Raw genomic sequence first — 27981 nt, 5'->3', positions numbered from 1 at the left:
TCCAGTATTGTGATCTAGTGGAGGAGGTGCTGAGTGATCCAGTATTGTGATCTAGTGGAGGAGGTGCTGAGTGATCCAGTATTGTAATCCAGGTGATGACCTTATCTGCCACCATTCAATACACATTTCATCATACCAACATGACAAACACATTTTCCTGTAGCATGTTGAAGAAACAGTGCCATTACACACTAACTGTATTCATCATGCTTCACGTCAAGGTTTGGTATACAGATCATTTTCCCACATTTCCAAGTTGATGCATCCTTTTATCTATTTGAAGGGATGAGGGTGGTGAGACAGCTATCCATTTGAAGGGATGAGGGTGGTGAGACAGCTATCCATTTGAAGGGATGAGGGTGGTGAGACAGCGATCCATTTGAAGGGATGAGGGTGGTGAGACAGCTATCCATTTGAAGGGATGAGGGTGGTGAGACAGCTATCCATTTGAAGGGATGAGGGTGGTGAGACAGCTATCCATTTGAAGGGATGAGGGTGGTGAGACAGCTATCAATTTGAAGGGATGAGGGTGGTGAGACAGCTATCCATTTGAAGGGATGAGGGTGGTGAGACAGCTATCAATTTGAAGGGATGAGGGTGGTGAGACAGCTAACCATTTGAAGGGATGAGGGTGGTGAGACAGCTAACCATTTGAAGGGATGAGGGTGGTGAGACAGCTATCCATTTGAAGGGATGAGGGTGGTGAGACAGCTATCCATTTGAAGGGATGAGGGTAGTGAGACAGCTATCCATTTGAAGGGATGAGGGTGGTGAGACAGGATCGCTGAGCCTTAGCTGAGTATCTGGGTTGTTCAAAATACATGTTTTTTCTCAAAATTGCTCCTTTTACATCGACTCTGAATCGCCGCCATTGTCATTTTTGGGTGTCGGTGCAGGTAGTTACAGGATTATAAACCCCTTCAGATGCCTTGGTCACGTCCCATTTGGCTCCCTATTCCCTACATAGTGCACTCCTTACAACCAAGGCCAATTGGGCTCTAATCAAAAGTAGTGCACTATATAGGGAATAGGGTGCCATTTGGGACATGATCCAGGAGTCCTTGTGCTGCTCAGATGAAAGCAGTACCAGCCCCTCACTCTCTTCCCCTCTCTGTTAGTCCACACTGCGGGAGCACCTGACCATGAGGCTAATCTGATGCAGCGTGTCCAAACAGACAGGAGAAATAAGTTGGTGAGCAGAAGCATGACAAACGTGCCCATACTGTCAGTGTCATTGAGTTCTGCATTTTCACCATCATAAAGCCGGTTTTTAGAGCTGGAAGGTGTCTTGGTCAGCATATTCCAGTACGGTATCCTTTGGGAACGGTTGACTTTGCCATCTATATCGAATACAAACCAGCCACAATGTCTTATATTCTCCTCAGATCAAATGTGAAGTCTGTGGGTTTTTGTGATATACGTGATCTGATACCGTAGGGTTTTACAGGAGACTTTTAACAGTGTTGTTTTAGAACAGATTCCACCAGTAGTGAATCTCCATACTGAACCATAAGGCTGCTACAGCCCAGCTCCCTCATAAGACTCCAACTCCCAGCATTCCACATGGTCCAGTCTACTTCCTCATCTTGAGATGAGTTGCTGTACTGCACAGTAGAGTAGAAAAACAACGTCATAAAACAGTCATATCAACTGAACAGTCACAATGATACGAAATGATTCTCCTGTTGGTTGACAGGGACAGTTCAACCTCCGCCCGCACTGGTGATGGAGAAGAACGTGCATGGTTCGGACCTTGAGAGGACACACCCCGTTCAAGGGTCTGCCCGGTCGTTAACACAGCTCCCCCTCACTGTAGCAAAGTACACACTCAATAGAGGAGAGGAGAGAGGATAGGAAATGGGGAAGGGTCTGGGGTGCAGGAGTGTTTCCAACTTCCCATAGAGAAGAGAGTTGGAGGGGGGTCCTGTCTCAACTGTGGTGCATATAGTTCCTGCAAGGTGAGTCGGGGTGGAAGGGGTGGTCGTATTTGCCCAGGGGTGCTGGGTAGTAGGTGGTGGTGTAAACGTTATTCTGGGGGAGGGAGGGGAGGGGCGAGAGGGACGAGGGGAAGAAGTTGCAGCTCTCGTCCGGGAGAAGGTTGTTCTTGTTCAGCGTCTGTGGAAGACAGAAGGGAACAGAACAGGGGGTGTTCAGTAGGTGCAACATGGGAGAAAATGTTTCTAAAGGCAGGAGGCGCTACCTGATCTCGTCCAATGAGAAAGCTCATTTTTGTTTCCAGTTCCACTTCCCTGCAATGCCCTACTATACCACCCACTAACACTCAGGGAGAATCTCTCTCCTCGCCTCCTTCTCAGAACCCATTGGTGGAGAAGGTCAAGGGGCGGGACCTCTGGCTTTGGGTTTTGAGACGGAGGCGAGGAGAGGACACAAGGAGTATGCAATTGAGATTCTCTCCCACAGTTACATCATACTGTATCTTCACAGACAGACCCGATCAATCACACAGAGATAGTATAATACATAAAACTGTATCAACAAGTAGACACGATCAATCACACACAGATGGACTACCGATCCCTTTAGGGGGTCTCAGACAGACAAACCATGGTGGTAATCGCTGGTAACCATGGCGAGAGGCAGACACAGGAAGGACATGAGGGATGGTTTGTGTGTGTGTGTGTGTGTGTGTGTGTGTGTGTGTGTGTGTGTGTGTGTGTGTATGAGGAGACAGCCAAAGAGCAGACGTTAGTTAATTAATTCAAGTAATGGCTCGATTAATCAAACACAGCTGTGTGAGTCTCGCCCTCCTTTCTGATAGGTTAACAGGTTAATGAACACATTAATAAAGAGTGGGAGGCAAACAGATGGTATATCACTGGGACATCACAAGGGCAGGACGGATGGACACTGTCTCTCTGCCATTCTACCAAGGAGCAAAATAGGCACAATCAGACAAGCAAGGACTACAATGACCTGAACATTTGAGGTCTGATATTTGGTATTTGAAGCAGACCTATGTTCAAATAATATTTACTTTCTTTCAAATTCTTCATCTGTGCTTGATTGGGCTCGACCTGATGCAATGGAACCAATGGAGTAGTTCCAAAAGTGCAAACCCCACCCATCTGGCACTCCAGGCAGACTTAATTAAAAGTATTTGAAAGAAAACCAATGTTATCTATCTGAACCTGCAGGTCTGACTCTGCCCTAACGGATTGCTCCATTCCCTGTGTGTAAGGGGGGTAGAAAGAGTGGAATAATCCACCTTGAACTCCATGGGGGTGTACTTCTCGTTCTTTGGCGTCGTGTTGCCCTTATAGCTGAGGTGGTTGGGCGTGGTGGGGTGGATGACGGCTGACTCCTGGGAGGGCTTGTGGAGTCGTTGGCAGTAGGCGTAGACCAGGACCGACAGCCCCACCGCTGCAAAGAAACACAACGCTCCCGTGGCCATCAGGTGGAACAGAGAGAAGGCTGGTGGGAGGAGAGAGAAAGGGACAGAGTTTGAATATTATTGGTATTATTTACTACATCATCATTGATTTAATATGTTCCAATATGCTTGCTTTGGCAATGTAGTCTTGTTCCCTAAAAATTGTGAGTTCAAACCGTTTTTGAAGGCTAAGTGCAGCTAAGCTAGTGATCAGACCTGGTTTCAAATACGATTTGAAATCAGTTAAAATGCCTTATCTGTGCTTAATTGAGCTTGCCTGGCTAAATGGAACATTTCTAAAAGTGTGAACCCTGGTCATATAAAAGTGTGAACCCTGGTCATATAAAAGTGTGAACCCTGGTCCTATAAAAGTGTGAACCCTGGCCATATAAAAGTGTGAACCCTGGTCATATAAAAGTGTGAACCCTGGTCCTATAAAAGTGTGAACCCTGGCCATATAAAAGTGTGAACCCTGGTCATATAAAAGTGTGAACCCTGGTCATATAAAAGTGTGAACCCTGGTCTTGGAAAGATTACAAATAGTATTTGAACCCAGGTCTACTCGCAACATTGCAATAGCTCCATAATGTTTTTGTCATGAGAGGATCCGCTCAAAAGACCAAGAATCATACTGAAACTAAAGCCTTGTTCACACTGCACGCCTTAAGACTCAAATTAGTTCTTCAAATCTGTTTTGGAATACTGACTGTCCAAACAGCAAGTTACAAGTGACCAAATCAGATTTGTGTGTGTTCAGACAGCAGTCATTTCCTGACGTTGCTATGCTAGTTGTCATAGTAACGACGGATGTGTGCGCAGTGGTGTAGCCTGATTGGTGGTGCTCGTGCTTCCTATCACTCAGAAGTTATCTAGCAAGCTAAGGTGACAACAATGCCTCCCTGTTGTTTTGAATGTTCAAATTCATAGAGGAAGAACACTTTTTTTAAAACCTCAAAGGATAACATGATCCAACTTTTAAAACTAATCCTTTTCGGCTAGCCACAGCCATCAGCTAGCTAGCCACAGCTGTCAGCCAGCTAGCCACAGCCGTCAGCCAGCTAGCCACAGCCATCAGCCAGCTAGCCACAGCCGTCAGCTAGCTAGCCACAGCCGTCAGCTAGCTAGCCACAGCCGTCAGCCAGCTAGCCACAGCCGTCAGCCAGCTAGCCACAGCCGTCAGCCAGCTAGCCACAGCCGTCAGCCAGCTAGCCACAGCCGTCAGCCAGCTAGCCACAGCCGTCAGCCAGCTAGCCACAGCCGTCAGCCAGCTAGCCACAGCCGTCAGCCAGCTAGCCACAGCCGTCAGCCAGCTAGCCACAGCCGTCAGCCAGCTAGCCACAGCCGTCAGCCAGCTAGCCACAGCCGTCAGCCAGCTAGCCACAGCCGTCATCCAGCTAGCCACAGCCGTCAGCCAGCTAGCCACAGCCGTCAGCCAGCTAGCCACAGCCGTCAGCTAGCTAGCTGTTTAGCTTTCTAGCACATTCAGTAAATTGTTCTTAAATTAACAAGCTAATTAGCTTCCACATGGTCTTGTCAAAACTGTCAACCCACTAGCTAGTAAGCAACAATATTTACCAAATAAATCAAATTTGACCGTTCAGACAGAAGTTGCACAGCCAGGAATCAGATTTGCATCTGATTGCAAACCACCTACAAAGTTGGTTTGAAATATGTCTTGAAATATTTGATTCCATGTACTTTTTGGCTGTTCAGACTGCAGGAAAAAAAAACGATTCGGACCAGATATGGATTTTAAATTTTTTTTTGAATCACTTCAAACTGCCAATGTGAACAAGGCTTTATTCAATCAGATCCGCTTTAGCCTACATCCACATAGCGGTTGTTTTGGCAGTGTCAGAGTTGGAACTGCGTTAGAGCTGTCAGATCCACAAGCGGCTCTTGGCATCATTCCTAAAGCAGACGTTGCCATTGGCTGAACGGTGTCGCATTAAGAGAAATCCCTTGCAGCCTTGTTTAGAAGTTTTAACACTGGAATGTGAGATGTAATCTACACCTTGATTAGGCTGATAAAAATCCTCATTATTTTTGTTTAATGATTTTTGATTTGAGAGCAATTATTTCTATACATTCTACACTTTGTCATTGTGAACTTGTAAGGCGAGTGGGAAGGGGTGTGGCTTCTGGACAATGATCAACAGCAGCTGCTCCCTGATTTGACAGCTCCAACACAGTTACACCTCCGACACAGCCAAAATATCAGCTGCGGGTATTTGCTATCGCCTGTTAACGCTTGATCTGATTGAATCTAGGCCTAAAGCTTTTAGGACTGATAGCATTGTGTGTAATCAGGGTGGCGATGGTTCATTTGTGATTCAACGGGAGTGGGAAGGGTGTAAAACAAGTGGAGAGGGGGGAAGAAGGGGGTGGCGAGAGTCACGCTCCATGTCCTTGGGGTCCCTGTAACCCCCCACTGGGATGGGGGAGGGGAATCTCGTAAGTCACTTACCCCCACAGCGCTGATCGTTATCCTGTCCAGGCAGAACGACTGCGGAGAAACAGAGAGAGAAATAGATAGAAGAAGAGGAAAGAAATAGGGAGGAACCAAGAGAGAAACAGACTGTTACTGCAATGCACAATTCAACCAGCCAATAGAGTCAAAGCGCCCCACAATCACAGAGTACCATTTTCTGCAGCAAAACCAACCAAGCACTGCCCATAAAGTGATGGTCAGCTGGCTATTTAGCAGTGTGTTCAAAATGTTGGGGACTGACCTGGCACCTCGGGGGGCTGGCAGGGCCTGCTCGCGGTGGCATTGCCCTGACACAGGCTGGGGTCTGCCTCCCGTTCCCCACACTCCCTGCTGCGACGCTGCAGCCCGTCCTCGTCACACTCCCCCACTCTGACCACGGCAGCCAGCCACCTGGAGGAACAGCAGATGAGGAGTGGAGGGGGTTGGAGGAGAGAGAGGAGAGGGTGGACGGAGAGAAGAGAGGATGATGAGTTGTGGTACCACTATAAGTCAAAGCCACAGTGAACTCAGCATAGCAGCTACATAACCTTAACATGACTTATGCATCATCCTTTAAATGAAATGACTTACTTTGAATGCTGAACATTTTTAAAACAATATTTGTATGAACGAATGCTGCAAATATGTGTACCTGTGCAGGATATGATTGAATGTTGTGTATCTGTGTATGACTGAGTGCTGCATATCTTTCATCTGTGAATCTGTTCAGTCTGCATACCTTCACAGGTGTGTGTGTTGCACAGGGCCTCTTCAGTGTGCAGGCCGATGCAGATGTCACCTCCGTTGGCGGGGGGAGGGTTGCTACAGGTACGGGTACGCTGGTAGTGCCCACCTCCACAGGTGGCAGAGCAGTGAGACCATGATGCCCAGCACGACCAGGTTCCTTTCACTGGACACACACACACACACACACACACACACCAAACTCTTATAGAAAATATAAACGGTTTATTTTCTGTAGTCCTTCACAGTCAGTATACAGGTTGAAAAGGGCTGATTTGGACACTGATAAGCACCTACATTGGAACACAGTGGCTGTATAGTAACATGTTATACAGCTCTGGCTCTGCTCTTCACAGTATGGGTTTCGACTGACAGACGTTCTGAACTTGTGCACCAAGCGCAACAAGAAGTTGTTCCCCATCCCTCCAGATAATTAGGCAACTTTTTCACATTTGTTGTTGTCTGAGTGAGGGGAATGCTGTAAATTACGAGGACTCAATGTATTTTGAAAGAGGATAGGTTGAGAATTATAATAAATACCGCTTTGACGTCATACAAGCCAAACACCCGTGAGTCCAAATGCGCACTTCACATTTCCATATCATAAAACTCATGTCATATAGTGTCAACGTTTATGATCACTATGTTGATGTACAGTTAGTTACGAGATGACATGGTGTTATACCCTGGGTTGTCCTGAACAGAATGAGTCTGTGTTATACCCTGGGTTGTCCTGAACAGAATGAGTCTGTGTTATACCCTGGGTTGTCCTGAACAGAATGAGTCTGTGTTATACCCTGGGTTGTCCTGAACAGAATGAGTCTGTGTTATACCCTGGGTTGTCCTGAACAGAATGAGTCTGTGTTATACCCTGGGTTGTCCTGAACAGAATGAGTCTGTGTTATACCCTGGGTTGTCCTGAACAGAATGAGTCTGTGTTATACCCTGGGTTGTCCTGAACAGAATGAGTCTGTGTTATACCCTGGGTTGTCCTGAACAGAATGAGTCTGTGTTATACCCTGAACAGAATGAGTCTTGTCCTGAACAGAATGAGTCTGTGTTATACCCTGGGTTGTCCTGAACAGAATGAGTCTGTCCTGGGTTGTCCTGAACAGAATGAGTCTGTGTTATACCCCTGGAATGTTGTCCCTGGGTTGTCCTGAACAGAATGAGTCTGTGTTAGTTACAAGATGACATGGGTTGTCCTGAACAGAATGAGTCTGTGTTATACCCTGGGTTGTCCTGAACAGAATGAGTCTGTGTTATACCCTGGGTTGTCCTGAACAGAATGAGTCTGTGTTATACCCTGGGTTGTCCTGAACAGAATGAGTCTGTGTTATACCCTGGGTTGTCCTGAACAGAATGAGTCTGTGTTAGTTACAAGATGACATGGCATTATACCCTGGGTTGTCCTGAACAGAATGAGTCTATGTTAGTTATGAGATGACATGGGTTGTCCTGAACAGAATGAGTCTGTGTTAGTTACAGAATGAGTCTGTGTTATACCCTGGGTTGTCCTGAACAGAATGAGTCTGTGTTATACCCTGGGTTGTCCTGAACAGAATGAGTCTGGGTTGTCCTGAACAGAATGAGTCTGTGTTATACCCTGTTGTCCTGAACAGAATGAGTCTGTGTTATGGGTTGTCCTGAACAGAATGAGCCTATGTTAGTTACAAGATGACATGGTGTTATGGGTTGTCCTGAACAGAATGAGTCTGTGTTATACCCTGGGTTGTCCTGAACAGAATGAGTCTGTGTTATACCCTGGGTTGTCCTGAACAGAATGAGTCTATGTTAGTTACAAGATGACATGAGGTGTTATACCCTGGGTTGTCCTGAACAGAATGAGCCTATGTTACAGAATGAGTCCCCTGGGTTGTCCTGAACAGAATGAGTCTGTGTTAGGGTTGTCCTACAAATGATGATACCCTGGGTTGTCCTGATGAGTCTACCCTGGGTTAGTGACAAGATGACATGGTGTTATACCCTGGGTTGTCCTGAACAGAATGAGTCTGTTAGTTATGGGTTGTCCTGAACAGAATGAGCCTATGTTAGTTACAAGATGACATGGGTTGTCCTGAACAGAATGAGTATACCCTGGGTTGTCCTGAACAGAATGAGTGGTGTTATACCCTGGGTTGTCCTGAACAGAATGAGTACTGTGACATGGGTTATGACCCTGGGTTGTCCTGAACAGAATGAGTCTGTGTTATACCCTGACATGGTGTTATACCCTGGGTTGTCCTGAACAGAATGAGTCTGTCCTGAACAGAATGAGTCTGTGTTATACCCTGGGTTGTCCTGAACAGAATGAGTCTGTTACAAGATGACATGGTGTTATACCCTGGGTCCTGTGAGTCCTGAACAGAATGAGTCTGTGTTAGTTACAAGATGACATGGTGTTATACCCTGGGTTGTCCTGAACAGAATGAGTCTGTTAGTTATACCCTGGGTTGTCCTGAACAGAATGAGTCTGTGTTATACCCTGGGTTGTCCTGAACAGAATGAGTCTGTGTTATACCCTGGGTTGTCCTGAACAGAATGAGTCTGTGTTAGTTACAAGATGACATGGCATTATACCCTGGGTTGTCCTGAACAGAATGAGTCTATGTTAGTTATGAGATGACATGGGTTGTCCTGAACAGAATGAGTCTTTGTTAGTTACAAGATGACATGGTGTTATACCCTGGGTTGTCCTGAACAGAATGAGTCTGTGTTATACCCTGGGTTGTCCTGAACAGAATGAGTCTATGTTAGTTACAAGATGACATGGCGTTATACCCTGGGTTGTCCTGAACAGAATGAGTCTGTGTTATACCCTGGGTTGTCCTGAACAGAATGAGTCTGTGTTATACCCTGGGTTGTCCTGAACAGAATGAGTCTGTGTTATACCCTGGGTTGTCCTGAACAGAATGAGTATACCCTGGGTTGTCCTGAACAGAATGAGTCTGTGTTATACCCTGGGTTGTCCTGAACAGAATGAGTCTGTGTTATACCCTGGGTTGTCCTGAACAGAATGAGTGATACCCTGTTGTCCTGAACAGAATGAGTCTGTGTTATACCCTGGGTTGTCCTGAACAGAATGAGTCTATGTTAGTTACCCATGATGACAGAATGAGTGTTGTCCTGGGTTATACCCTGTCCTGAACAGAATGAGTCTGTGTTAGTTACAAGATGACTGGGTGTTAGTTACAAACAGAATGAGTCTGTGTTAGTGATTATACCCTGGGTTGTCCTGAACAGAATGAGTCTGTGTTATACCCTGGGTTGTCCTGAACAGAATGAGTCTGTGTTAGTTACATTGTAAACATGTTCCGTGGACCACGCAGCAGAATACATTCATGACCAGTGGTGGAAAAAGTACCCAATTGTCATACTTGAGTAAAAATATCGATACCTTCAAAGAAAATGAAGTAAAAGTGAAAGTCACCCAGTAAAAGTCTAAAAGTATTTGGTCTTAAATGTACTTCAGTATCAAAAGTAAATGTAATCGCAGTCGGAAGTTTACATACACTTAGGTTGGAGTCATTAACAGTCATTTTTCAACCACTCCACAAATTTCTTGTTAACAAACTATAGTTTTGGCAAGTCGGTTAGGACATCTACTTTGTGCATGACACAAGTAATTATTCCAACAATTGCTTAAAGACAGATTAATTCACTGTATCACAATTCCAGTGGGTCAGAAGTTTACGTACACTAAGTTGACTGTGCCTTTAAACAGATTGGAAATTCCAGAAGCTTGTCATGGCTTTAGAAGCTTCTGATAGACTAATTTACATAATTTGAGTCAATTGGAGGTGTACCTGTGGATATATTTCAAGGCCTACCTTCAAACTCAGTGCCTCTTTGCTTGACATCATGGGAAAATGAAAAGAAATCAGCCAAGACCTCAGAAAAAAAATTGTAGACCTCCACAAGTCTGGTTCATCCTTGTCTGGTTCATCCAAATGCCTGAAGGTACAAATCTGTACAAACAATAGTACGCAAGTATAAACACCATGGGACCACGCAGTCGTATACCGCTCAGGAAGGAGACGCGTTCTGTCTCCTAGAGATGAACATACTTTGGTTCGAAAAGTGCAAATCAATCCCAGATCAACAGCAAAGGACCCTGTGAAGATGCTGGAGGAAACAGGTACAAAAGTATCTATATCCACAGTAAAACGAGTCCTATATCGACACAACCCGAAAGGCCGCTCAGCAAGGAAGAAGCCACTGCCCCAAAACCGCCATAAGAAAAGCCAGACTACGGTTTGCAACTGCACATGGGGACAAAGATCGAACTTTTTGGAGAAATGTCCTCTGGTCTGATGAAACAAAAATAGAACTGTTTGGCCATAATAACCGTCGTTACGTTTGGAGGAAAAAGGGGGAGGCTTGCAAGCCAAAGAACATCCCATCCCAACCTTGAAGCACAGGGGTGGCAGCATCATGTAATGGGGGTACACAAAATAGATGGCATCATGAGGGAAGAAAATTATGTGGATATATTGAAGCAACATCTCAAGACATCAGTCTTGAGTTAAATCAGTTAAAGCTTGGTCGCAAATGGGTCTTCCAAATTGACAATGACCCCAAGCATACTTCCAAAGTTATGGCTTAAGGACAACAAAGTCAAGGTATTGGAGTGGCCATCACAAAGCCCTGACCTCAATCCGAAATAAAATTTGTGGGCAGAACTGAAAAAGCGTGTGCGAGCAAGGAGGCCTACAAACCTGACTCAGTTACACCAGCTCTGTTGGGAGGAATGGGCCAAAATTCACCCAACTTATTGTGGGTAGCTTGTGGAAGGCTACCCATGATGAAAGAAATAAAAGCTGAAATAAATAATTCTCTCTACTATTATTCTGACATTTCACATTCTTAAAATAAAGTGGTGATCCTAACTGACCTAAGACAGGGATTTTTACTAGTATTAAATGTCAGGAATTGTGAAAATCTGAGTTTAAATGTATTTGGCTAAGGTGTATGTAAACTTCCGACTTCAACTGTAGGTATCAAAAGTAAAAGTATAAATAATTTCAAATTCCTAATATTAAGCAAACCTGACGGCACGATTTTCTTGTTTTTTTTACATTTATGGATAGCCAGGGGCACACTTCAACACTCAGACATAATTTACAAACTAAACATTTGTGTTTAGTGAGTCTGCCAGATCAGAGGCAGTAGGGATGACCAAGGATGTTCTCTTGATAAGTGCATGAATTAGACCATTTTCCTGTCCTGCAAAGCATTCAAAATGTAACTAGTAATTTTGGGTGCTAAGGAAAATGTATGGAGTAAAAAGTACATTATTTTCTCTAGGAATGTATTGGAGTAAAAGCAAAAGTTGTCAAAAATATAAATAGTAAAGTACAGATACCCCAAAAAACTACTTAAGTAGTCCTTTAAAGTATTTTTACTTCAGTACTTAACACCACTGTTCATGACTCCATTCTATACGCATCAAAACGATGACCTGCTTCTCTGAATTGCCTTGTGAAAACCTAACGTATTTTATAATTTAGCTAGTCATGTTGGCAGTAGAACAAGCTTTCAAATGATGCCCATCTGACCCAGATTGTGATTTATAATGGACTGTTTTTGGAATGCGAAAACAACAGTAATTGTGTAAAGGAGGGATGCAGGTTGTGTTCCAAACAAAACAACAACAGTAATTGTGTGAAGGAGGGATGCAGGTTGTGTTCCAAACAAAACAACAACAGTAATTGTGTGAAGGAGGGATGCAGGTTGTGTTCCAAACAAAACAACAACAGTAATTGTGTGAAGGAGGGATGCAGGTTGTGTTCCAAACAAAACAACAACAGTAATTGTGTGAAGGAGGGATGCAAAACAAAACAACAACAGTAATTGTGTGAAGGAGGGATGCAGGTTGTGTTCCAAACAAAACAACAACAGTAATTGTGTGAAGGAGGGATGCAGGTTGTGTTCCAAACAAAACAACAACAGTAATTGTGTGAAGGAGGGATGCAGGTTGTGTTCCAAACAAAACAACAACAGTAATTGTGTGAAGGAGGGATGCAGGTTGTGTTCCAAACAAAACAACAACAGTAATTGTGTAAAGGAGGGATGCAGGTTGTGTTCCAAACAAAACAACAACAGTAATTGTGTAAAGGAGGGATGCAGGTTGTGTTCCAAACAAAACAACAACAGTAAATGTGTGAAGGAGGGATGCAGGGTTGTGTTCCAAACAAAACAACAAGGAGAGCTAAAAATAGTGCCTTATAGTTGACACTTCTTTGATTTAAAAAATGTTTTTGTTATCAACAAATGCGGCAAAAAGTAGAGTAAATGTAAAATGCACATAAATTGGATTCAGTCTTGTGTCAGTCAGGTGAACTGTTGTGTCCTCAACTTTAGTCATCATTTTCCCATCATCTCCAAACCTTTCCCTTTTAATTGCTGCCATGGTTTTGCATATACTTTCCATATTTCTTCTGTAAGAAACATTTCAATTTAGCCCAATCCATAAAGGCCCACAAGTGTAAGGGGTTAACTATTTATCCAGATACTGAGTTTTTTTTAACATGTTTTTCTGCACATGAAAACAAAACATTTTATTCATGTTTATTATACCAGTTTGTTTTTCACTACAGACTGTTAAAGGCCATTTACGCTTAAGTAGCTTTTACCATGAATGCGATCTCCGAGAACGTGGGGGAAATTGCCTTTAAAAAGCTATTGTCAGCTTTGAAGGAATCCCAATCTCGGTTCTACACTGCCCGTTAGGTGAATTGATCAGTACAGTATTTGAGCAGATATACAGTAGCACTGGAGTAGTCAGTGTCTTACCTGGGCAGGGCTGGGAGTTGTAGTCCTGGTACTCCACTGGGGATCCACTACAGGCACTGGAGTAGTCAGTGTCTTACCTGGGCAGGGCTGGGAGTTGTAGTCCTGGTACTCCACTGGGGATCCACTACAGGCACTGGAGTAGTCAGTGTCTTACCTGGGCAGGGCTGGGAGTTGTAGTCCTGGTACTCCACTGGGGATCCACTACAGGCACTGGAGTAGTCAGTGTCTTACCTGGGCAGGGCTGGGAGTTGTAGTCCTGGTACTCCACTGGGGATCCACTACAGGCACTGGCTTGCGTCGGAGTGTCTTTGGCACCTGGGAGCAGGGCTGGGAGTTCCCAGTCCTGGTACCACCTGGGGGATCCACTACAGGCACTGGCTCTGAGTCAGTGTCTTACCTGGGCTGGGCTGGGAGTTGTAGTCCTGGTACATCCACTGGGGATTTACACTACTGGCACTGGAAAGTCAAAAATATGTTGTTTTACCTGGGCAGGGCTGGGAGTTGCAGTCCTGGTAAACAATGGGGATCCACTAAGGCACTGGAATGAAATAACAGACAATGTCTTACCTGGTTCTAGGGCTGGGAGTTCCTTCCTGGTATTACATGGCTGTGGCAGTTAGAATCTGGCCAAACATTCAACCGTGGGGTAAAATCTGGGTTGGTTCCAGATGAACTCTTTGAAAAGTGAAAGAAAAGCAACATGTCACCTAAATTATGGAAATGACTTCAATAATGAATTGAAAGCTCTTTATTTTCTGTGGAGGTGTGAAACCAGGGCAGCAGTAATATTTCACCTGCCCCTGGTACTGTCGGCCAGATGTCTCCCACTAGTCTGCCTCCTCCACTGGCTCTGACCAAGTCTTCAACCAGAGCTGAACCACAGATATACTCATACATGAGACATTACAACACAGAAGGTGATTTACAATGACATGGTTTTACTTCCCAAAGACAAACATGGTGTTTTCCCAATGTGTATGGTAGGAGAACAGCCTGTGAAACAATGGTCTTTGGCCCTGAAGCCTGTGACATGGTGTTTAAATAACAGTGACAGCCTGTGACATGGTTCTAAGAGTGCAGAGGCAGCCTCATTGACATGGCTGTTTAGAATCTGGGCCCATTGAAGCCTGTGACATGGTGTTTAGGCCCAGTGACAGCCTGTGACATGGTGTTTAGGCCCAGATGAACTCTTTGAAAAGTGAAAGCCCAGCAACACCTGACACCTAAATTATGTTTATGACCAATGAATGAATGACAGCCTGACATGGTGTTTTTCTGGCCCAGTGAAAGCCTGTGACATCAGTGTTTTCCCATGACTGCCCATGTTACATGGTGTTTAGGCCCAGTGACAGCCTGTGACATGAGTTTAGGCCCAGCAGCCTGTGTGACATTGTGTTTAGGCCTGGTGACAGCCTGTGACATTGTGTTTAGGCCCGGTGTTTAGGCAGCCTGTGACATGGTGTTTAGGCCCAGTGACAGCCTGTGACATGGTGTTTAGGCCCAGTGACAGCCTGTGACATGGTGTTTAGGTGACAGCCCAGTGACAGCCTGTGACATGGTGTTTAGGCCCAGTGACAGCCTGTGACATGGTGTTTAGGCCCGGTGACAGCCTGGTGTTTAGGCCCAGTGACATGGTGTTTAGGCCCAGTGACAGCCTGTGACATGGTGTTTAGGCCCAGTGACAGCCTGTGACATGGTGTTTAGGCCCAGTGACAGCCTGTGACATGGTGTTTAGGCCCAGTGACAGCCTGTGACATGGTGTTTAGGCCCGGTGACAGCCTGTGACATGGTGTTTAGGCCCGTGACAGCCTGTGACATGGTGTTTAGGCCCGGTGACAGCCTGTGACATGGTGTTTAGGCCCAGTGACAGCCTGTGACATGGTGTTTAGGCCCGGTGACAGCCTGTGACATTGTGTTTAGGCCCGTGACAGCCTGTGACATGGTGTTTAGGCCCAGTGACAGCCTGTGACATGGTGTTTAGGCCCAGTGACAGCCTGTGACATGGTGTTTAGGCCCGGTGACTGCCTGTGACATTGTGTTTAGGCCCGGTGACAGCCTGTGACATGGTGTTTAGGCCCAGTGACAGCCTGTGACATGGTGTTTAGGCCCGGTGAAAGCCTGTGACATTGTGTTTAGGCCCGGTGACAGCCTGTGACATGGTGTTTAGGCCCAGTGACAGCCTGTGACATGGTGTTTAGGCCCGGTGAAAGCCTGTGACATGGTGTTTCGGCCCGGTGACCACGCGGTTGCTCTGTAATCTGCAAATCGTCGCAAACACATCCTCTCTATATGCCTTGCTTTACATGGAGCCTGTCTTAAATATGCACACACACACACACACACCCTTCTCCCCCGTCTAGTTACTGTCAGCAGGAGAGGCGTTCTGCCTGCCTGTCTGACCTTTAAATCAATGAGAGGCTGTGGACTGTGACACCTACCTCACCCCGGGGAGCCTGTCGCTGGGTACGACCGCCCAGATCGTCTCGCCCCAGTGAGCACAGCATGGGTCATCCCAGCTGGCCGGTTAAAAACCACAGCCCACTGCATAACATCAGAGGCTTAGCAGGCTTTCCTGTCTGTCTGTCTGTCTGTCTGTCTGTCTGTCTGTCTGTCTGTCTGTCTGTCTGTCTGTCTGTCTGTCTGTCTGTCTGTCTGTCTGTCTGTCTGTCTGTCTGTCTGTCTGTCTGTCTGTCCATCTGCCTGCCTGCCTGCCTGCCTGTCTGCCTGCCTGCCTGCCTGTCTGCCTGTCTGCCTGTCTGCCTGTCTGTCTGTCTGTCTGTCTGTCTGTCTGTCTGTCTGTCTGTCACTCTGTCTGTCTGTCCTTGGTTCTTTAGAAGGGGTGTGGAAAGGTGTATGGAGAAAGTGTGTGAGTGTATGTCCAGTACATATGTATGAGTGGGACGGCCTCAGACTTACCTTCAGTCTCACAGGCGGCGGTGCCGTCGTTGGGGCAGACGCGGGTCTCCACCTTCTTCTTGCCCAGCTGCAGCTGATGAGGGTCTGGAAGGAGGGCCCTGCAGGTGTAGCGGGTCCTCTGCTCCTGGCGGGCCCCGTCCTGGGTCACATTCACCGGCATCCAGGGGGTCCAGGGGGTGTTGCGACGGACCTCCGGACACGCCTCCAGGTTACAGGTCTTGTACTCCTAAGGGAGTGTGTTTTAGGGAAGAGGAGAGAGGATTGAAGGATGTATGAAAAGGAGAGAGGATATGTCAGCTCCAACCTGACTGTTCATCCTCAGGCTATGATAAATGAATAATGAAAGATGCCATTCACTAGATCAAATAAGGGTGTTATCTGTGAGAAAGTTGTAGTAAAGGATGCCTTTGGGGGTGTGTGTGTGTGTGTGTGTGTGTGTGTGTGTGTGTGTGTGTGTGTGTGTGTGTGTGTGTGTGTGTGTGTGTGTGTGTGTGTGTGTGTACCAGAGCACATCCTGGGCAGGTGTTCCCCTTCTCACAGCTCCTGACCCGGGAATGGACCCCTCCTCCACATTCTGCACTGCACTGAGACCAGGAGCCCCAAGACGACCAGAACACAGGCAGGGGACATGGGCTCTTCTCATTGCACAGCCTACACACACACACACACACAAGCACACGGTAAACCTGCAGTCCTACTCTTTCTGCCTGGTGGTCTCTGTAAGAGAAGGTGAACCACTGCTTTACAATATGTGCACCATTTCAGGGCATTGCAACGCTGAACGAGGGTCTACAACATCCACAAGAAAACCTGACAATGTGAACCTGACTGAATGTGAACCTGACTGAATGTGAACCTGACTGAATGTGAACCTGACTGAAGATGAACCTGACTGAAGGTGAACCTGACTGTATGTACTGCATTGAGTCCCTCTGTCTCACCTCTCGTCTCGGCCTTGTCCCACACAGACACGCCCCCCATGCCGGGGGGAGGGGTTGTTGCAGGAGCGCTGGCGCACCTCGTACCCGATGCCACAGCTGGTGCTGCACTGACCCCAGGTGGACCAGGGGGTCCAGCCTCCGTTCCTAGAGGAGACAGAGAGACATAGAGACAGAGAGAGACGGAGAGAGACGGACAGAGACAGAGAGACAGAGACGGACAGAGACAGAGAGAGAGACAGAGAGAGAGAGAGAGAGACAGAGAGACAGACAGAGAGAGAGAGAGACAGAGAGAGAGAGAGAGAGAGAGACAGCGACAGAGATAGAGACAGACAGAGAGAGAGAGACAGAGAGAGAGAGAAACTTAGAACAACTGGGAAGACACACAGATTCACCTAAGACTCTAATAGCCTAGTCTATTGTAAACTCTAACAGCTGTCATGACGTTGGCCTCTTTGGGTATAGCAAGCCCATCCCCCTCTCCCTGCCTCCCCCTTTCCTCCATCAACTAGGTTGCTGTGGTCAGAGAGACGTCGTAAATTCCTGAGGATCTCCTCATGGACACACAGTATAGAGAGAGTAGATTTTCATGGAGAACAAAGGATATCCTTCCACCTCACAGAACTTGAGGTACGAACAAATTTCATGTTCCGGAGAAAGTATAAAAGATCGGTGAAGAATCCAGCTACGAACGGGTCCGTTTGTCACAACTTGGGAGACGGTGTGGCCACATTACCATAACGCTGTTTATATAATAGCCCCAGATATGAGGTTTACATCTTTTATTTTATTTTATTTCACCTTTATTTAACCAGGTAGGCAAGTTGAGAACAAGTTGCGAACTGGCCAAGATAAAGCAAAGCAGTTCGACAGATACAACAACACAGAGTTACACATGGAGTAAAACAAACATACAGTCAATAATACAGTAGAAACAAGTCTATATACGATGTGAGCAAATGAGGTGAGAAGGGAGGTAAAGGCAAAAAAAAGACCATGGTGGCAAAGTAAATACAATATAGCAAGTAAAACACTGGAATGGTAGATTTGCAGTGGAAGAATGTGCAAAGTAGAAATAAAAATAATGGGGTGCAAAGGAGCAAAATAAATAAATTAATTAAATACAGTAGGGAAAGAGGTAGTTGTTTGGGCTAAATTATAGGTGGGCTATGTACAGGTGCAGTAATTTGTGAGCTGCTCTGACAGCTGGTGCTTGAAGCTAGTGAGGGAGATAAGTGTTTCCAGTTTCAGAGATTTTTGTAGTTCGTTCCAGTCATTGGCAGCAGAGAACTGGAAGGAGAGGCGGCCAAAGGAAGAATTGGTTTTGGGGGTGACCAGAGAGATACACCTGCTGGAGCGCGTGCTACAGGTGGGTGATGCTATGGTGACCAGCGAGCTGAGATAAGGGGGACTTTACTTAGCAGGGTCTTGTAGATGACATGGAGCCAGTGGGTTTGGCGACGAGTATGAAGCGAGGGCCAGCCAACGAGAGCGTACAGGTCGCAATGGTGGGTAGTATATGGGGCTTTGGTGACAAAATGGATGGCACTGTGATAGACTGCATCCAATTTGTTGAGTAGGGTATTGGAGGCTATTTTGTAAATTACATCGCCGAAGTCGAGGATTGGTAGGATGGTCAGTTTTACAAGGGTATGTTTGGCAGCATGAGTGAAGGATGCTTTGTTGCGAAATAGGAAGCCAATTCTAGATTTAACTTTGGATTGGAGATGTTTGATGTGGGTCTGGAAGGAGAGTTTACAGTCTTACCAGACACCTAGGTATTTGTAGTTGTCCACGTATTCTAAGTCAGAGCCGTCCAGAGTAGTGATGTTGGACAGGCGGGCAGGTGCAGGCAGCGATCGGTTGAAGAGCATGCATTTAGTTTTACTTGTATTTAAGAGCAATTGGAGGCTACGGAAGGAGAGTTGTATGGCATTGAAGCTTGCCTGGAGGGTTGTTAACACAGTGTCCAAAGAAGGGCCAGAATTATACAGAATGGTGTCGTCTGCGTAGAGGTGGATCAGAGACTCACCAGCAGCAAGAGCGACATCATTGATGTATACAGAGAAGAGAGTCGGCCCAAGAATTGAACCCTGTGGCACCCCCGTAGAGACTGCCAGAGGTCCGGACAACAGACCCTCCGATTTGACACACTTAACTCTATCAGAGAAGTAGTTGGTGAACCAGGCGAGGCAATCATTTGAGAAACCAAGGCTGTCGAGTCTGCCGATGAGGATGTGGTGATTGACAGAGTCGAAAGCCTTGGCCAGATTAATGAATACGGCTGAACAGTAATGTTTCTTATCGATGGCGGTTATGATATCGTTTAAGACCTTGAGCGTGGCTGAGGTGCACCCATGACCAGTTCTGAAACCAGATTGCATAGCAGAGAGGGTATGGTGAGATTCGAAATGGTCGGTAATCTGTTTGTTGACTTGGCTCAGACGACACGAAAGAGAGGTTGAATAGGCTAGTAATAGGGGTGGCAACAATTTCGGCTGATAATTTTAGAAAGAAAGGGTCCAGATTGTCTAGCCCGGCTGATTTGTAGGGGTCCAGATTTTGCAGCTCTTTCAGAACTTCAGCTGACTGGATTTGGGAGAAGGAGAAATGGGGAAGGCTTGGGCGAGTTGCTGTGGGGGGTGCAGTGCTGTTGACCGGGGTAGGGGTAGCCAGGTGGAAGAAAAATGCTTATTGAAATTCTCAATTATAGTGGATTTATCAGTGGTGACAGTGTTTCCTATCTTCAGTGCAGTGGGCAGCTGGGAGGAGGTGTTCTTATTCTCCATGGACTTTACAGTGTCCCAGAACTTTTTTGAGTTAGTGTTGCAGGAAGCAAATTTCTGCTTGAAAAAGCTAGCCTTGCCTTTTCTAACTGCCTGTGTATATTGGTTTCTAGCTTCCCTGAAAAGCTGCATATCACGGGGGCTGTTCGATGCTAATGCAGAACGCCATAGGATGTTTTTGTGTTGGTTAAGAGCAGTCAGGTCTGGGGAGAACCGAGGGCTATATCTGTTAGTACATCTAATTGTTGTATAAGATGAATGAGTGAGTCTGATACTGTTTACACAATGTTAAGATGTGATTTTGGACTGTTTAATGAAGGAAAACTCAAAAAGGGAATTGGATTTGAACTAAATCAGAGGACCGCCCCTGAGCCCAGTTAGGGTCAGACATCCTGGACCGCCCCTGAGCTCAGTTAGGGTCAGACATCCTGGACCGCCCCTGAGCCCAGTTAGGGTCAGACATCCTGGGACAGCCCTTTTCTGCCATTCCCAATAAATCCCCCACTCTGGTTTTCGATCAGCAGACCGAATTACAAGATGGCTAAAGGTTGCAGAACATGTTTTTCTCCATCAGGAGGACAAAGGTTGTAGACCATTGCTGAATCTTTTAACCATACCACGTGGTTAAACTCTTAGACTATCGATACCGACAGAATAAGAACAAGTCTTTGATATTGATAACTAGTCTGCAGCTAGGAATTCGGTATCATTGAACGCGAAGAACGACAACCACCGACAACCATCTATAACGAATGTCACTCTGAACAATCCCCTCTAACCACAACCGAGAGAGAGAGGGAGAGACAGACAATTCTACAAAATAAATGAACTTTTCACAAGCGATCAAGACGACACACTGAGCGTAAATATATATATTGATTGCAATTGTTCCCGAATGAGTGAGCGTTCATGTGTGAAGGATTAGCATTTCAATTGTTATAATTATCACTCTGTGTTGACTTCTTACTCGACCCCCACTTCCCCTTTTGTCTAACAAGCCGCCATGCCGGTTTAGCCCACTAGGGCACATTCTCATTTCATTACATTTACCTTGTTTGTTTGTTTGTTTGTTTATGCATTTCTGTGAATTACTTAGTTAGTAATAAATAAATTATTTAAGACAATTGATGTATGGATGACTCATAGTGAAGACTGGGTTCGTGCAGATAACCAACAATTTACGACGTTTGGAATGAGACTAACGTGAGGTAAAGTAAATAATTAATTAATTCGAAGACTAATTGATCAGATAAAATATCTGAAAAGTTATTTTAGGAAATGATAACTTTGTAATCTGAATAGTTTTCCTTGGTGCCCCGACTTCCTAGTTAATTAGTTACGTGATTAATCAGTTGATCACGTAATAACTCATTACAGAGAATCTTTGATAAAAAACAATCAGTCTTCAGTTAATGATAGTAAAGACACAACACAGCCTTGTCTATTGTAAACTCTAATAGCCTTGTCTATTGTAAACTCTAATAGCCTAGTCTATTGTAAACTCTAACAGTCTTGTCTATTGTAAACTCTAACAGTCTTGTCTATTGTAAACTCTAACAGTATTGTCTATTGTAAACTCTAATAGCTAGTCTATTGTAAACTCTAACAGTCTTGTCTATTGTAAACTCTAATAGCCTAGTCTATTGTAAACTCTAACAGTCTTGTCTATTGTAGAACAGTCTTGTCTATTGTAAACTCTAATAGCCTAGTCTATTGTAAACTCTAACAGTCTTGTCTATTGTAAACTGACTTGTCTGTAAACTCTAACAGTCTTGTCTGGGTAAACTCTAACAGTCTTGTCTATTGTAAACTCTAACAGTCTTGTGTATTGTCTCTAACAGTCTTGTCTATTGTAAACTGTGTCTTGTCTATTGTAAACTCTAACAGTCTTGTCTATTGTAAACTCTATGAAAGCAGAAGAATAGAAGAACAGAACAAACATTGCTGAGGCAACATGTGCTTGTCTGGGAAGCTGACTGGGCTGAGGCAACATGTGCTTGTCTGGGAAGCTGACTGGGCTGAGGCAACGTGTGCTTGTCTGGGAAGCTGACTGGGCTGAGGCAACATGTGCTTGTCTGGGAAGCTGACTGGGCTGAGGCAACGTGTGCTTGTCTGGGAAGCTGACTGGGCTGAGGCAACGTGTGCTTGTCTGGGACTGACTGGGCTGAGGCTTGTCTGGGAAGCTGACTGGGCTGAGGCAACATGTGCTTGTCTGGGAAGCTGACTGGGCTGAGGCAACGTGTGCTTGTCTGGGAAGCTGACTGGGCTGAGGCAACGTGTGCTTGTCTGGGAAGCTGACTGGGCTGAGGCAACGTGTGCTTGTCTGGGAAGCTGACTGGGCTGAGGCAACGTGTGCTTGTCTGGGAAGCTGACTGGGCTGAGGCAACATGTGCTTGTCTGGGAAGCTGACTGGGCTGAGGCAACGTGTGCTTGTTGGGAAGCTGACTGGGCTGAGGCAACATGTGCTTGTCTGGGAAGCTGACTGGGCGGAGGCAACGTGTGCTTGTCTGGGAAGCTGACTGGGCTGAGGCAACATGTGCTTGTCTGGGAAGCTGACTGGGCTGAGGCAACAAGCTGGGCTGAGGCAACATGTGCTTGTCTGGGAAGCTGACTGGGCTGAGGCAACGTTGTCTGGGAAGCTGACTGGGCTGAGGCAACGTGTGCTTGTCTGGGAAGCTGACTGGGCTGAGGCAACATGTGCTTGTCTGGGAAGCTGACTGGGCTGAGGCAACGTGTGCTTGTCTGGGAAGCTGACTGGGCTGAGGCAACGTGTGCTTGTCTGGGAAGCTGACTGGGCTGAGGCATAAAAAAATCTATCTAATGTGTTTAAGTGCTTCAGGCCGGTGGAGCTTCCCTTCTAATTAAATTGGTGCTTCCTGTAAAAGAGAATTTAATTTCAGCACCTCCGTCTCTCTCCTGCATAGTAACACAGTAAAGTAAGCAACAGGAAGTCACCAGTGAAGAGCGTAATCTCTCTAATAACACACACACAAACGCACCCAATTTATGGAGTCCAATTCAAAATCCTATTTCCCTTAACCCCAAAACCAACCCTAATCCTAACCCCTAACCCTAATTCTAATCCTAACCGAAAGCCTAAAATATCCTTTTTCATTGTGGGGACTTGCAAAATGTCCCCACTTGTCTGAATTTTCCTTGTTTTACTATCCTTGTGAGAACTTCTGGTCCCCATAAGGATAGTAAAGCCGCACGCACGCACGCACACACACACACACACACACACACACACACACACACACACACACACACACACACACACACACACACACACACACACACACACACACACACACACACACACACACACACACACACACACACGCTATACTGAGAGGTGACAGTCCTTTGGTTTTCAACTCACTCTCTAGATAAATCCAATCTCTTTTGCCTAATGAGGGAAACCTCTGATAATAGAGGGCAAGGGAGTCCTTGAGTTTCCTCTGAGAACATGTCAACACTGTCTGGTAGTTGGACTCTGCTGCTGGTCTGATTCTACTACTTGAGTTTCCTCTGAGAACATGTCAACACTGTCTGGTAGTTGGACTCTGCTGCTGGTCTGATTCTACTACTTGAGTTTCCTCTGAGAACATGTCAACACTGTCTGGTAGTTGGACTCTGCTGCTGGTCTGATTTCTACTACTTGAGTTTCCTCTGAGAACATGTCAACACTGTCTGGTAGTTGGACTCTGCTGCTTCTGGTCTGATTCTACTACTTGAGTTTCCTCTGAGAACATGTCAACACTGTCTGGTAGTTGGACTCTGCTGCTGCTGGTCTGATTCTACTACTTGAGTTTCCTCTGAGATCATGTCAACACTGTCTGGTAGTTGGACTCTGCTGCTGCTGGTCTGATTCTACTACTTGAGTTTCCTCTGAGATCATGTCAACACTGTCTGGTAGTTGGAAGTCTAATGTAAACTCTCTGAAAGCAGAAGAATAGAACTCATCAAGAATAGAACAAACATTGCTGAGTCTACGTGTGCTTGTCTGCTGCTGGTCTGAAGTCTCATGCTACTACTTGTCTTTGTCTAGAGATCCATTTAAGGACAACATGTACAATACCTTCTGTCAAATATACTGACAGTTTGTTAACATGCTGGAAACTCAAACGCGCGTCAGCCCAACTGGAACAAAAAACGGGAATCAGGTGCTCAAATGAGGGACTTGATAATCCCCAAAAGCTCCAGGAAACATACTCTGACTCTGCTGACGGTCATGACTATTCCACTTTTGGGAAGTCAGTAACCGTTATGATGTTTGGTACTGAATGATGAATAGTAGACTGTAGCTTCTCTTGTCTTCTTCCTCTACAGTACCTGGAACAGTTGGCCACCTGGATGGTGGGGCCCTTGCAGTTGGAGCCTCCACACTGAGGGACTGGACTGTTACAAGAGCGTGAGCGACACGCGCAACTGGTGCTGGCTCCCTCCCTGTCGTCATGGTTACAGGGTTGCCATGGCGCCCAGGGGCTGAAGCCACCGTCCTGGGTCAGGTTCCTTACCTGTGAGCGGGCAGGAGTTCAGCATCAGAAGGGACCAATCAGAGATTGGGTCAGAATGGTGGCTAATGGGGAAAAGTGGTAGGACAAAGGGGAAGGTGGTAGGAGAGAGGGGAAAGTGGTAGGAGAGGGGGAAGTGGTAGGAGAGAGGGGAAAGTGGTAGGAGATAGGGGTAGGTGGTAGGAGAGAGGGGAAAGTGGTAGGATAGAGGGGAAGGTGGTAGGAGAGAGGGGAAAGTGGTAGGATAGAGGGGAAAGTGGTAGGAGAGAGGGGTAGGTGGTAGGATAGAGGGGAAAGTGGTAGGAGATAGGGGTAGGTGGTAGGATAGAGGGAAGGTGGTAGGAGAGAGGGTGGTAGGATAGAGGGGAAAGTGGTAGGAGAGGGGTAGGTGGTAGGATAGAGGGGAAGGTGGTAGGAGAGTGGTAGGATAGAGGGAAAGTGGTAGGAGAGAGGGGTAGGTGGTAGGATAGAGGGGAGGAGAGAGGGGAAGGTGGTAGGAGAGGAGGGGGGAGTGGTAGGATAGGTGGTAGGAGAGAGGGGAAAGTGGTAGGAGAGAGGGGAAAGTGGTAGGAGAGAGGGGAAGGTGGTAGGAGAGAGGGGAAGGTGGTAAGTGGGAAGGTGGTAGGAGAGAGGGAAGGGGTAGGAGAGGGGGAAAGTGGTAGGAGAGGGGGAAGGTGGTAGGAGGAGGGGAAGGTGGTAGGAGAGAGGGGAATGTGGTAGGAGAGAGGGGAAGGTGGTAGGAGAGAGGGGAAGGTGTGTGGGGAAAGTAAATTAATGTGTGTGTGTGTGTGTGTGTGTGTGTGTGTGTGTGTGTGTGTGTGTGTGTGTGTGTGTGTGTGTGTGTGTGTGTGTGTGTGTGTGTGTTGTGTTTGTTTTTTTCCTACATTATCAGGACCCCTAACATTTCACCTGAATGTCCTGAAAAGGTAGGAACACCTGAATTTGTTCAAATGCTATTTTAAGCTTAAAGGTTAGATTCAGGCTTTTGGTGTTATGGTTAGGTTTAGGTTTAAGGGTTTGGTATAAGGTTAGGGTTAGGGTTTTTGGGGTTAAGGTTGGTAGTAGGTTTAGGGGTTAGGGAAAATAGGATTTTTAATGGTCAAACATTTTTACACTCCAAAAAGTTCTGATATTTCATGAAAACAAAATGTGTGTGTATGTTACATATGAGGTGTGTGTGTGTGATACATATGAGGTGTGTGTGATACATATGAGGTGTGTGTGTGTTACATATGATATGAGGTGTGTGTGTGATAGATATGAGGTGTGTGTGTGTGTGTGTGTGTGTGTGTGTGTGTGTGTGTGTGTGTGTGTGTGTGTGTGTGTGTGTGTGTATGTGTGTGTGTGATATGAGGTGTGTGTGTGTTACATATGATATGAGGTGTGTGTGATAGATATGAGGTGTGTGTGTGTTACAAATGATGAGGTGTGTGTTACATATGAGGTGTGTATGTTACATATGAGGTGTGTGTGTGTTACATATGAGGTGTGTGTGTGTTACATATGATACATATGAGGTGTGTGTGTGTTACATATGAGGTGTGTGTGTGTGTGTGTGTGTGTGTGTTACATATGATATGTGTGTGTTACATATGATATGAGGTGAGGTGTGTGTGTACATATGTGTGTGTGTGTGTGTGTGATAGATATGAGGTGTGTGTGTGTGTGTGTGTGTTACATATGAGGTGTGTGGTGATAGATATGAGGTGTGTGTGTATGAGGTGTGTGTGTATGATATGAGGTGTGTGTGTTACATATGAGGTGTGTGTGTGTTACATATGAGGTGTGTATGTTACATATGATATGAGGTGTGTGTGTGTATGTTACATATGAGGTGTGTGTGTATGTTACATATGATATGAGGTGTGTGTGTTACATATGATATGAGGTGTGTGTGTGTATGTTACATATGAGGTGTGTGTGTATGTTACATATGATATGAGGTGTGTGTGTGACCCTTACCGGGCACTCAGTGATATTCTGGCTCCACTGGCTCATGTTGGAACTGTCCTCGATGGTGGTGCAACGCTTCTGCTTACGGTCCCAGCCACAGTAGGGGTCTCGGGCGTCCAGGCAGTGCCTGTAGGACCCCAGGGCACGAAGACAGCAGTCAGTGGAGAGGGACAGCACTGGAAAAACACCTCACATCTCAACTCACTCAACAACATGTTAGCGTAAAGCTAGGAAAACAGCTCTCCCCCAATAGAACCCATACAGTATCAGACTGGTGCTAGTTGAGGTGTTGACACGTCAAGAAGGACTCTGACATACACTCCACTGTAAGGCCATACAACACGCTTCACTGCAGCTAAGTGTTTGTATGCTCCAGAAAAAACACAAGCTAATTTCAGTCATTAAATCCAGGATTGTTAATGAAAAGAAGTTGTCAGAGACCCCGGGAAGGGAACCCCCTAGCTTAGGAATGCTGTTTGACAACGTGTTTGTGAAAAGGCACAGGTCAGGGCAGCCCATAGAAATAGAAATTGGTACAGGACTCTAGTGTTTACTAATTTATAGAAGTAGTAGAAGAAGAACGTGGACTACTTCAAAATGGAGATGGCCTCAGAAGAATAATGGGACAGATACAATGATGGACTCAATGGGCAGCCTTCTAAAAGACTGGAGATGAGGACAGCCTCTCTACCGTAGGACCCTGTCTGAAAGGCACAGGTGAGGACAGCCTCTGTGCCCTCTGACAGGCAGACAGCCCCATAACCCTGGACAGGCACAGGTGAGGACAGCCTACAACCCTGATGCAGCCTCTCTATGTCCCTGTCTGACAGGCACAGGTGAGGACAGCCTCTCTAAGGACCCTCAGGCACAGGTGGGCAGCCTCTCCCTACCATAAGACTCTGTCTGACAGGCACAGGTGAGGCCTTTTTACCGTAGGACCCTGTCTGACACAGCCCTCTCACAGGTGAGGACCCCTGTCTGACAGGCACAGGTGAGGACAGCCTTTTAACCGTCGGACCCTGTCTGACAGGGACCCTGTCTGACAGGTGGTGAGGACAGCCCTGTCTGACAGGCACAGGTGAGGACAGCCTCTCTACCGTAGGACCCTGTCTGACAGGCACAGGTGAGGACAGCCTCTCTACCGTAGGACCCTGTCTGACAGGCACAGGTGAGGACAGCCTCTCTACCGTAGGACCCTGTCTGACAGGCACAGGTGAGGACAGCCTTTCTACCGTAGGACCCTGTCTGACAGGCACAGGTGAGGACAGCCTCTCTACCGTAGGACCCTGTCTGACAGGCACAGGTGAGGACAGCCTCTCTACCGTAGGACCCTGTAGGACCCTGTGGACCCTGACAGGCACAGGTGAGGACAGCCTCTCTACCGCAGCCTCTCTACCGTAGGACCCTGTCTGACAGGTTAGGGCAGCCCCTGTCTGACAGGCACAGGTGAGGACAGCCTACCACAGGTGGA

The 27981-nt window shown here is 46.3% G+C and overlaps 1 protein-coding gene across 1 annotated transcript; it reads right to left on the bottom strand.

Moving 5' to 3' along the window:
- On the bottom strand, window positions 1-27943 carry sema5bb (sema domain, seven thrombospondin repeats (type 1 and type 1-like), transmembrane domain (TM) and short cytoplasmic domain, (semaphorin) 5Bb; the record flags this gene model as incomplete). Its single annotated transcript, XM_042318188.1, is given in 17 exon segments — window positions 1-2115; window positions 3227-3432; window positions 5859-5897; window positions 6124-6246; window positions 6249-6272; window positions 6601-6771; window positions 13401-13472; window positions 13632-13753; window positions 13885-13909; window positions 14195-14272; window positions 16317-16542; window positions 16820-16967; window positions 17258-17401; window positions 24376-24560; window positions 26520-26686; window positions 27202-27274; window positions 27401-27943. Coding segments are annotated over 17 exon segments (2532 nt in total), but the record flags the coding sequence as incomplete, so codon positions are not given.
- Between the last annotated feature and the right edge of the window lie 38 nt (window positions 27944-27981).

The sequence above is a fragment of the Oncorhynchus tshawytscha genome, unplaced genomic scaffold (assembly GCF_018296145.1).
Source record: "Oncorhynchus tshawytscha isolate Ot180627B unplaced genomic scaffold, Otsh_v2.0 Un_contig_3761_pilon_pilon, whole genome shotgun sequence".
Lineage (NCBI taxonomy): Eukaryota > Metazoa > Chordata > Actinopteri > Salmoniformes > Salmonidae > Oncorhynchus > Oncorhynchus tshawytscha.
This window is presented reverse-complemented; position numbering and strand designations above follow the sequence as displayed.